Source organism: Haliotis rufescens, unplaced genomic scaffold, assembly GCF_023055435.1.
Source record: "Haliotis rufescens isolate VD_foot unplaced genomic scaffold, xgHalRufe1.0.p SCAF_9, whole genome shotgun sequence".
NCBI classification, from domain to species: Eukaryota; Metazoa; Mollusca; class Gastropoda; order Lepetellida; family Haliotidae; genus Haliotis; species Haliotis rufescens.
This window is the reverse complement of record NW_025964383.1, coordinates 17,997,687-18,010,262: the sequence shown is the minus strand read 5'-3', so window position 1 is coordinate 18,010,262 and position 12,576 is coordinate 17,997,687. Positions and strand designations below refer to the sequence as shown.

Below are 12,576 nucleotides of genomic sequence, written 5' to 3'. Positions count from 1 at the left end.
TGAGCACTCGCCTTTAAGATTCCATCAGACAAAATCCATCCAAGAACATTGGTAGATTTCGGGCTTACAACGGTCTTGGTTGCACTCAGGTGGAGGTTGTTGTGTTTCAAGGCAGACAAGACCATGCGCAAATTGGAGAGGGTTTCTTCCAAAAGATCACTCTACCATCTGGACAAAATGCCCCCAAACTCGACACATTAGCTCTTCCAGGTACGCCTCTGATCCTGGCATACCCTTAGCACAGCGGGTATAGACAGGTAGGCCCTTGTTGGGATTCACAATACCACAATACTTCATCAAACTGTGAGATAGGGCTATCTGGTAGGAAGACTTGAGCAAGTCTGGTTTGACAATAAACCTCCATTTCCCAATCTCCTGAATGACTTTATCCACATGTGGCATCAGTGTAGGTTGGGGTTTACAGTATTGGCCAAACTCTCCTAACGATGTGATCAACCGACTTCTGCCTCCAGGTTTCTTAACGAGAAAGGACATGTTTAGGTATTCAATTGTGACGTTGACCTGTTCCGGTTTGGCGAATACCCCTTGTGTCTCAAGTTCATCAAACAATGCTTGTAACATGTCCATCATTTTATTATTATACTGTGGTAAACAGCCTTTCCGTTGAGGTGGAAGTGTCGGTCCCATGTTAACCGCAGCCTTTATATCTCCGCTCGCTCCATACTCGCACTTGGAGATTGAAGGGTTGAAGACATCATAAAACTCTTCATGGAGGGAGGTAAACCTTTGACACATGTCATCAGGAAGGATGGAATCTGGGTCTATTGATACACACTTGGAAAAAGGCTTGGTGGTACCTGCAGTTGGTGGAGGGTTTTGGCTCGTTCATCACAGGATGTGAATCCTCGTGGGAGTTGGACTTGTAATTGGTCTCACTTGACAAAAGTTCTAATGATTCTTAAGTGTGATTTCATTGTCAGTTGTGTTTGTAATTTTAATCACGTGACCAATAGACATCACATCCTGACAAGGGGGCCATGTTTTTGAGATGGGAACACCCACGTTGCTAGGACTGTCCAGTCTAGGTTCCAGAGCCCAATGTAAGTCAGATGGGGTATCGTGTGAGTGAGTGAGTGAGTGAGTTGGGTTTAACACCGCTTTTAACATTATTCCAGTTATATCACGGCGTGTCAGCTTAATGTGGGAGGAAAGCCCGAAGTGATGCAGGTCTCAGACGTTTACCACTTCGGTGAAACCCATGAGCATGGGTATGGTGCTGACAAACCTAGAAGTGTATCGTGTGGAATATTCACATCAATATACTCCCCAGAGAGTATGATTGTCTTTCTGGATGGGGCTCTCAGTACAAAGGCATGAGTACATCGCAAGAAGCACTTGTGTCCGATTGCTGGCCATAGAAGACGACCTTGGATCCTCCAATGACGATTTGGTTTTTGGCTGGTCTAGCTGCTATATCGTAAAGCTTGAGGAATGGATTTCCTGCAAGAACATCTACATCCATCTGTTTCACAAGGGCGTCCAGTTGGAACTCTAAGTCCCCACGACCGAGAGTACAACTTCTAATGGGGTGACACCATCGGCCTGACGGGCTCGTTGAGATGCCTTAGTGATCGGGAGGTTGATGGCGGATGCAAAGGAGGCCCGAACCATATTCGTGGTAGCGCCAGTATTCAAAGTAAGACGAACAGGATGACTTCCAAAGAATGCATTCAGGTACAGGGTGAAGGCTCTACATTGACATGCTTGATACTATGGTGGTCAATGAGCAAGTTTGTTTCATCGTGAGTCTCTTCCTCACCTGCTATACGATACATCTCTGTCAGATTCTGGAAGGAACCGACAATATTTCAGAGCTTGTGTGTTATAAGAAGGACGCCCTGCCGTCCTACAGAGGATTCATTGCCGCGTCTTACTCGAGGATGCAGGCTTTCCTCCACGAGATTGGGTATTTTGGCCACATGTGGTGTACGCTCGTAAAGTCTTGGTTTCCTCTGCGTAAAAAAGGGAAACCAATGTCTGGCTGCAGAGTTCAGCTCCAGATTTCTGTTTCACAAGGGAAGGGAGGCCTGGATGGACTTACTGCAACCACAAAGTCACTGTCATGTTTTCCATGGTAAGTGTGAGATCTTCATCAACAGTTATTTCTTGACCATGGTGTCTGATGCCACAGGTAGTTGTCAGGAGGTTATCCTCGAAAAATGCCATGATTCTCTGATACAGGTCCTCAGGAGGCTCATCCGTTTGTAGCATAATATCAGCAATGTCCAAGAAATGGGAACCAGTAGACTGGAAACCTTAATGTTGCCTTTTTTCTGCCAAATATCCTGATGTTCAGTTTTTTATTATAGAATTTCTTGAAATAACAGGACAGAAATTAGGAATCTGGCCTCGCATCAAGTCTAGTTGAACATTTTTCTGGATCTCTGTTTTTCTACGAGCGGCAAGGACATTTTCACCGTCATTCGTAAGACCTACGACCTAAGATTGGTAGCTGTCTTTTTCTCCCAAGTAAATTCGTTACTGAGAAATGGGGCAAAGTATTCATCAATGGATAAAGTGTATATCAAATTCTGGTGCCAATTCTCAAAGGAATTGATAGTCTCTCGTTTCGTTAACTGCCACTGCTTTGGTGCACGTTGCTGGGCCATGATGCTAACGCAATGCGGGTTCCTTCACTCGCATGTAATATAACGAACTGACAGTTCGTGTGATGTATCAAGTGCTCACTGATTGAGATAATTTGAAGGTGTGCGGTTGAAAAGTCACTCCTGTGTGTTGGAATGACATTCCAACGTGAATTCAAAGCCACTGCCACCATGCCAAGGATGAGTCAACACTGCAGTCTCAACTCAATTCAGTTTATTCTGCAACCATAACATCGACAGAAAAACCGGAAGGGTCGGTTCAAACAAAAATTGGAATAAACAAAAGCGAACGCGTGTAGTGGCGCGAAGTAAAGATGTATTAATCGATACATTTCTGTCTACCTCTGAAGTAGCAAAAGGAATACGTCAACACAAATGCATATGTAAGTCAAGAGTAGTGCCACACAAGAAATAATATTCGCACTTCGATATACGATATTCCAGTGTATGTTTCAGCCAACATGTTATCTGATCCATTAATAATCATGTCTGCATCATTACATGTTCTGGCATAAATAAAAAAGATCGTTCTAATTGTTGTGGAATAACAATTACACAATTAGACGATGACATGAAGCGTGTAACTTTCCCTGGAACTATCCACACGTGTGACTAACTTTCTGTGACATCTGGTATTAATAGTGGATTTCATGATGAATTTTCAACAAAGGCCAAATTCATGTCAAGCGATGAAGGAGACTATAAATCGGGCGTGCAACGGAATTCACAACGAACACATCACGTCATATTACATGCTTCTTTTGCTTTAGTGTGCAGTACTTAAACAACCCAGCAAAACCCATAACGTGCTTACATGTTATATTTGAAATGTGCAGTAAATGTTACAAAATTAAATATGGTTGTTTCAAAGAAGTATGACTCACATCTAGCCGAGAAACACAAACGTCCCTTCAGTACATACAGGTGTCTCTTTATCTTGCAAATTGTTCTTATTGGTGACTTGTTAGGTTACATACCTTTATCGACTTATCTAAGCATTGTTAAATGTTCGAATTTTGTATTGTAAAGTGATCAAATTGTATGTATGATATATGACTAGAGATGAAGCTTTTTGTTCTCATATGTCAGCATAATACTCAACCGTAACGCGTGTCTGAACAGGTGTGCGAGTGCATGTGTATTTGTGTAATATGCTTTTCACATTGGTCATAGTATTTTCCAATAACCCATGGTAGAGAGACGAGAAGGAGTAGACATGTACAAACTGTTAACCTATTGATATTTCGCATGATCTGCCGGTATGATCTTAATGGACTCTCTCCCATATGCTCTTGTTTAAAGAAGGTCGGGGAAGTGATTAAACTCGTGACACTTGCACAGTGCTAAAAGGTTAACGAGGTCATGTGAACATTGGAGGCAAAGATAGCGGAATGTGTTTAACAGCAATATGAAACCCAATATTTCACAAGGTGAAAACATACATAGTGTTTTTTTTAATATATGGAAAATATCAACCAAATTCGGTACCATCAACCTGTAGCCTGTAATATCCATTTGGTAACTCTGATATCACTGTAGCACTATCCATTTGATCTTTTAAAACACTGTCTCCAACATCACCGGAATCCGTGTTGTTTGTAAACACCTGCACCGGCGAAAATAGTCCAACTTCCGGTTATGTATTTTCATATCTAATGTCATTGGGGCATGACATTTATGTCAGGAATAAATGCTTCAGTGAAATATTAAATATAACAGGTATTTATTGGCCCTACATCAAGCAAAATGCATTTAAAACAGGATATGGTCAAGTATTTTTATCTGAATTCAAGCTTAGAAATTTCTGCAAATCCGGTCAAAGCATTCGTGACAATGGTGCTTGTGCATACGGTAATAAACGTTTCATCATCATATGTGTCAAGGCGTAGCTTCTTATGAAATATCCATCCAAAGTTACCCCTGATCTACATCAGGAGAATAAGGTAGGTGCTGAAGGAGTTGCTATAGCAATAACTGCTTTGTGCACTGGCGAATTGTCCTGATGGAAGAGCACGCCTTACTATGGCTTCCCATGTCTCATAGTCTAACTACCTCCCGTAATTGCCTCAAATTAATATGCTCTGTTCTTTGCCTGGCCTTTTGGAAGATAGTCCACCATGATGATATCCTTAGCCATCCCTCAGGCCATAAGCTTCCGAGCTGATGGGACAGTCTGTGCCTTTTTTGGTGGTGGCGACCGCCTCTGTGGTCTAGTAGCAGAGCGTCTGCCCGGAGAGCCGAAGGTCCGGGGTTCAATCCCCGGCCGCATCATACCAAAAGACGGTAAAAGATGGTACTTGTTGTTACCCTACCTGGCGCTCGGCATTAAGGGGCTGAAACAAGGAATGTTCGGCTCAGTTTACTGTGTCTGTGTGAACTATTCATGTTAAACCTGCGGCATAGTATCTCAGAGGGCTGGCACTATAAATCGGCATCAGTCCGCACTAGTACAAGCAGCCACACACACACACACACACACACACACACACACACACACACACACACACACACAGACACACACACGTGCATGCAGGTCTCTTTATAAGTGCAACATGAAACCCCATTTCACCCTCTTTGGTGGTGGCGATGTCATATGCTTCCACAGTTTTGATTGTTGTTTGCAAGTGGCAAACCAAGGTTTCATCCATAGTCACAAATCTTTGCAAGAACCTTTCTGGCCCTGCTTCAAACAGAGCTGGGGCGGTCGGGTAGCCTAGTGGTTAAAGCGTTCGCTCGTCACGCCGAAGACCCGGGTTCGATTCCCGACATGGGCACAATGTGTGAAGCCCATTTCTGGTGTCCCCCGCCGTGATATTGCTGGAATAGTGCTAAAAGCGGCGTAAAACCATACTCACTCACTCACTCACTCACTCACTCACTCACTCAAACAGAGCTAGATTATCACGAGACATGTTCCCCTGGTGCATGTTTGATCAAATGTAAGAAACTTCTACAAATGTTTCTGCGATAACGGAATTTACACATTTGCCAACTGTCAGTCATTCGCCGGTCGGTCATCACCACATTGTGAGTCCACTGGAGCATTTCTGGTGCTGCATGACGTCACAAGATGGGGTCGTATTCAAGGCTTTCTCTGCCATGCGTTAACTCTGCTGCCAACTTCTTTACAGCCTTATATCGAATAAATATGTCTGTCTACCACACTCGACGGCTCGTTTTTAGAACTGTTTTTATTCAACCCTACACATAGCTTGTTTCGGGGATAGTAAGTTAGTCCAGCTCGGAACACGTTCGAGACGCTGTCAAACATGTACCCCTACACCCAACGATACCTGACAGACAATAACTCACCCACAACAACACCAGCATACGATCCAGCGACACTTACGAAACAATGGGCGCAATCAAATGGTCCTTTTCAAAGACGCAGTAAACAAGTCTGCTAGTCGTTAAAGGGCACGCTATCAGGCAGAGACTCTGACGTCAGCTGATACCGGGGCATGGGAGGATTAGCACACGCGCATGCGCAACACAAGAGTGTATATTTCAGTATTTTTTAACAGCTAATGTTCCCTCTTAGTTGGAAATACAAAATTTCAAGCGATTTGGTTTCTGCAAAGGGTTTCAAATGGCCTATGTATTAACGTTAAAATCGAAAATTAGCACTGATGGAGCTATCAGATTCGGTTTGGTGACGATTTGAAACAACACACTTGAATACAAATTGTACAATGACTACGTGGAATACTCGAATTTGATTCAACAATCAATAAAAATAGCCAAAATCAATTTGGATTGAAAAAAACGTCTGATTTGATGACCGCTTCACTGTGCACTTATTCAAATCATTTGACATCGAATCAGACGATCTTGGGATAGAGCGACCAAAACCCACCAAAAATCATCCAGGAGCCTTGCAAGAAAAGGGTCAGGCAAAACCCCGAATTTAGGCCACTCATATTCCCTCGTGCCTGGTTGCATCTACATGTCAAAAAAACATGACAACAGTAAACCACAAGAATCCTGCTTTCTACCAGCTTCCCGGCAAAACTGTCACTGCTGGGGATCCATGTTTGTACTCTTTAAAACCACTTGGCCTCCAGCCTCTGTCCCAAATGATGAAAACATTTTCAAAAGATCCCAAGTTAGTCGCATTTGCGTTAGGGTCACCGCCGACATTCCTTTGTCGCCTGCCGTGGTAGAGGCACACGAAGTCGTCAAACTCCTGGTCACAAAATCAACAGTCCTTGATGAGTTACAACATTGACTCTTCGGCAGATCAGAAAAATAACTATTATTCTATTCTGAAGGGTTCAGATTCGACAGTCAGTCAAGTATTTTCCACTATCAATTCAAATTTCAATCTTGCACAAAATGTGAAAAGTGGCACGTCCGCCTCTTTCCAAATGTTAAATTGTTGAGGAAATAAGTAGGTCAGGCCATTCCATGTAGTGTTGGCAGGGGGTACGTACAGTACAGCGGCAAACCAAACAGTAAGATGGTTTCTGTCGTGTTTGGAGGGTTTATGTGACCAAGCTGTTACTTATTTACAACGTAAAACACTGTTTCCTTGAACAAATAGTTGTTTGTTTTCTTTTGACGAAAATCTTTTTTACGTTACAATGTTAGAAAAACACACAGAAAGACGCCTGCCACCCCTTACACAGACGAGTTCAATTCGCGTCTTGTGCCATGCCGGATTACGCACTGTCGTCCGCAGGTCATGGTATAATGGAGATAAACGTACAATGTTTGAAAATTAGATTAATGTTAGGCCGAATTGATAGTCTCTAAAATTAATCTAATTTTCAAACACAGAACGTTTATCTTCAATTACCCGATTTTGATATATGATGGCTCATTGGAAATTTCTCGAAATTCTAAGACTTCTGATACAAAGTCCGTCATGGTTATAGTGGGTGGTTAGGGAAATACAACCACCATTCAGAGGTGCCTGAACGGGTATCATAGGCTCTTTGAGAGGATTACCATACGCGCATGCGCAGCGCAAGGGCCTTCATTTCAACATATTTGTACAGTTAAAGTTCCGCCTCTGATGGTAATGCAAAATTTCAAGCGATTTGGTTACTGCAAAGGGTTTCAAATGACCAATGCATTTACGTTAAAATCGAAAATTAGCACTTTTCCAATGACAGCAACAAAATTTCTGATAGAGCTATAAAATTCAGTTTGTTAGTGAGTGAGTGAGTTAATATTAAACGTCACATCGGCATTATTTAAGCCATATTGTGACGAGTAGTTTGGTAGTGAGGTGACTGACTGACTGAGTATGGTTTTACACCGCTTTTAGCAATATTCCAGCAATATCACGGCGGGGAACACCAGAAATGGGCTTCACACATTGTACGCACGTCGGTAATCGAACCCGGGTCTCAGGCGTGACGAGCGAACGCTTTAACCACTAGGCTAACCGACCGCCCCTGTAGTGCGGTGAAGAAACACACTTCACTAAATATTCACCGATTTTGACGCATGATGGCTCGTTGGAAACTTCTGGCATATCTAACAAAAACAAAATTATAAGGGGTGCTTAGGGAAATACAACCGTTTAAAAGTGTCTAAACTGGGTGTCAGGGGCCTCTCTGTGGGGATTACCACACGCACATGTGCAACACAATGGTGTTCATTTCACCATATTTGGACAGGCAATATTCCCCCATCAATTATAATACAAAACTTCAAGCCATTTGGTTCTTACAAAAGTTTCACCAGGCCTATGTATTCACGAATTTTTAAAAAAAAATCCTTTTCCAATGACACCACCAACACTACCGGGGAGCCGATAGCTACCCATCCATGTCATCAACAGTCAGTCCACCCCACCGTCAATTAGCAGGAGCCTAGATATAAAACTCAGTAATCCAGGCCGTAACGGTAGGTGGTAATCCGAATTGCTACTAGTCAGTTACATAGGCATACATGTAGTTACATATATGTAGGGTGAGCATGTGTTTACGAATCAATATAAAATAGTGAAGATCCAGGCAAAAAGGTGAGCCTTAATCCCAATGGTAACGTCTGGTAAATGAGGAAACTAATATCTACAATGAAAACGCAGAATGCTTATCTCCTAACTCCCTCTCTCCGCGTCAGATGAACAATTCGGATGTTCCTGATTACATACAACTTATCTTTGGTCATATTGCTTCAGTTTGCCATGGGGCCTGAATCTGTCAGATCAACGCCAGAAACAGTTCACTTCCGGCAGCAACTACAGGATCCCGAGTTCCGACGGAAGTTCATCCACACCTTGATACTTTACTTTGCGTTTCTGGTCCTGGTAAGTTTCATCTGTGTCCATTTGTTTCAATTTACTTTAAACCTCCACTATGGTTGAACGCTTTTGGTGAATTATTACACTCAAATATTGAAAAACAATCATAAGCAGAGTTGTTATCAGATGCATGGCATATTTTACCCTGGTTATATCGAAAGACGGGCATCTAATCAGCCACTAAATCAGACAAAGACCGCATGTTCCTGACTTTCAAATTTGCAAACTGGGATTTAATGCTTTAAATTTAAGTAACGTTATCAGAGAAAAATCAGTTTTCCTAAATGTCCCACACTATTTCAAGTCATTATGGATGCTATTGAAGCATATGCCAAAAGAATGGCCAAAGAAAAGCGGAACATGTTGCAGGTCTTTAGGAATGGGTATAAGTCAGTACGTGGTCTTTCAGAGTGGAGACATTGCGTGATGTTGTCATTGCTGGAATGCACGAACAGAAAAAGAGGAAACACAATTGGAATAAACCCATTCTGTCCCTGCCAGCTGTCATCATTGTCTGCCTGCCCTACGTGAAACTTTTCTTCGCACAGACAAGGCCTCAAATAACATAACAGTTATATGTTAGCATCACTTTATTGATTGTCTGATCAAAGGACCTTATATAAGTGACATATTAAATAATACCACATATAATTCCAGTATATTAACTGAGGAAGAAATCTGTCAAAACCATCCATCAACTTTCGACTCTAAAACCTGAAAACATGTCCATTGCTCTTATGTACTTGATTCCAAAGCTAAAAAAAATGCGTATAAATAGAAAGAGATATTGCCTTGTCCAGCAAATGTACCACCAAATCCCAAATCCCTGTTTTTTACAACAATCCTAAATACCATCAAGGAAGGGCTTTCATTATATTCTTCATATAGGAGGAATCTATACCATGTGGATTCTCAAAACCTCAAAGGATTGTATTGTAAAAATATTTTTATTCACTCACTCATTATAAATTTACCAATTCACCTTATAATTCACCAAATATTGTTTACAGGGTGTCTGCCGTGGCCAGCACGGCCCAGCGTTCTTGGACCTGGCCCAGATCACTGGGAGCAATGTAGAGGAAGCATCAATCTTCTACACGTCCCTCGCGGCAGGAGGACTCGTGGGATCAGTCTTCATGGGTGTCCTCATTGAGAAAGTAGCCAAGCACAGGCAAGCCATTCTGGCCAGTTCTGTTCTACTGAACGTTGTCAGCACCAGTGCTATACCATGGAGCAAGAACTACTTCTTGACCATTTCTATATTTTTTGTTAATGGGATGTTAACAACGGCTTTTGATGCAGGTAAATCAATGTTCATTTGTTGAAATAGAAATCGGCCATAAACATAGCAACTATGGTCTCAAACAACAGGACACTATGGCCATGTCTCTTTATTACAACGAGAAACCGATGTAATCAAATTAACAATAGGTTGAATAGACAACTACTTGATTTTCAATTTCATAAATAATTACGATTTCCTTTGCAGTATCATTTGTATTATCTGTTTTGGCAAAAACATTAATTTATAGTCAGTATAACACGGGATGCTTATATATTTAGAAGAATATATATGTATATTCCAAATAAAGATAAATAAAATATCAACTGTTGGTATGGTGTTTTTCAGGTGGAAACTTTGACATGATGAGCACGTCAAGTGTGGGAGGCAAGATGTTTATACAGATTCTACACTTTGTCTTTGCTGTCGGTACCATCATAGCACCACTCACGGTGGAACCCTTCCTAGCTGAGAAAAAAACATACAACGCGACCTTCTGTGACATACATAACGTACGACAGTCTTATAACTACAGCGACGGACATTCAGCTGACAACTCGAATGAAACAACCGTCCTTATTCCGGAGAGTTGTCTCCCTTCCGAAAGTAGTATCCAGTACGCATACATGATAGCAGGTGCACTCTGTCTTCTGTCGGGGATCATGATAACTGCAGAATGCTTTTTCAGTCCTCCAAACACAAAACGTAAAACAAGAATTGAGAATCATCGAAATCCCCGTGTGATTCCCAGATGGTTGCGTGTGCTTATCCTTGGAACTGTTGGAGGCATGTATTTCTTCAGCTCTTCTTCCATCAGTGTCATCGTTGGCTACATAATGGCATATTTTGTAAATGACCTTGGATGGAGCAAGGAAAAGACTGCCAATTTAACATCAGTCTATTGGGCGGGTTATGCCGCCTCTCGCTTGCTGTGTGTGCTACTTGATCGAATCCTTAACCCTCTTCAGCTTTTGTTTATTTCTAATGGTCTCAGCGTGTTGTCTTTAGCAGGTCTGTGGCTCAGCATAATTTATAAATCCGACCCAGGGATATGGATCTGCATGGTCCTTGCAGCAATAGGAATGTCAGCTATATTCCCAACTGCAATTGTGTATATTGAAAATGACGTGATGAAGGTGTCTGGTATGGTGACGTCTGTCATCTGGGTGGCAGTGAATTTGCAAGGAATTCTGAACCCTTTGTTGCTAGGTTACCTCTTCCAGACAGTATCCTTCAAATGGTACATCTACATCACTTTCATCGAGGCAGTTTTGGCCTTCGTGTGTTTTGTGTCTCTTGTTCTGATCATAAAAACGCTTGTGACGAAGTATGGCTCTCTTGAGTTGGAAAATATTGTTGATGAAAAGAACATAGAGGAGACATTTATTGAGAAGATCGAGAGAACAGAGATCAATGGCCTAACAGGTTTGCATGGTTAGACTCAACTAACACAGATAGACTAAAGAGGCGACAAACGGGATCAGGTGGTCAGGCTTGCTGACTTGGTTGATGCATGTCATCGTATCCAAATTGCACTGAGGCGGCTCAAGACAGTATCAGATGCTGAGTGAAAGGCCTCACAACCATAGTCTTTTGATCTGATAAGTGATTTGTAGAGGTCCAGCTGAGCGTCCCTCGAGGTACCCCAAGATGTGCGTGAAATTGACGGCAATTCGTTCTGGTCTTAATGACATCTGTTTTCTACATCTGCTATATGTGTACTCCAAGTGAGGTGTTAATCTGGAATCACCCTTGAGGATTTTTAAATTTGATCGGTTTTTCCTTTTTTGGAGAGACAGGGTATCATAGCATCATTCCCCCTGCATTTGTTTCACTTGTCATCAGCAAATTTAGAAGTTAGGGTAGGAGAGTTGACATGATTAACTAGGTCGCTGGTCATGATTTTAAACAGGGTTGGACTTATAATGCTGCCTTGTGGTGTGCCATTGTCAGTGACAGAGGATCAGATTGATTGTTCCCTGTTTTAACTGACAACGACCTGTCTTGCAGGAAGCTGTCTATGAAGTTTGCCATGTTCCCTTCTTCTCCATTTTGTGTTAGTTGTGTGAGGTACAAAAATACGTGTTGTACAACTCAGTTAGTGAGCGCTTTTGGTTTGATCAGAGTTCTTCAATATCTCGTAACTGGTTGTGTCAAGACCAGGTGGAGTGCCATTTCTATGTTGTGCAGCATCATCAAACTCTGTCACAGTAAATGGTATATTGTATACCAGATGCTTGCTTTGTGATATCTTAGGCAAAGGCATTTTTTCCTGTGTGAATTCTTTGCTGCAATTTTTGTTGCTGCTGACAGATGAGAAGTGCTCAGCTAGAATGTTGGCCTTTTCTTTGACTGTATAGGCGTTGGCTAACTTGGGATTTTTGGTAGGTTTACGCTTATCTGTGATTTTG

General features: G+C 42.0%; 1 protein-coding gene across 1 annotated transcript; it reads left to right on the top strand.

The window, feature by feature from the left end:
* Positions 1-8,766: 8,766 nt before the first annotated feature.
* LOC124145934 (sodium-dependent glucose transporter 1A-like) lies at positions 8,767-11,604 on the top strand. Its single transcript, XM_046515922.2, has 3 exons — positions 8,767-8,889; positions 9,894-10,185; positions 10,514-11,604. The coding sequence occupies exons 1-3, from the start codon at positions 8,767-8,769 to the stop codon at positions 11,602-11,604; spliced, it is 1,506 nt and encodes a 501-aa protein (XP_046371878.2).
* Positions 11,605-12,576: the final 972 nt, after the last annotated feature.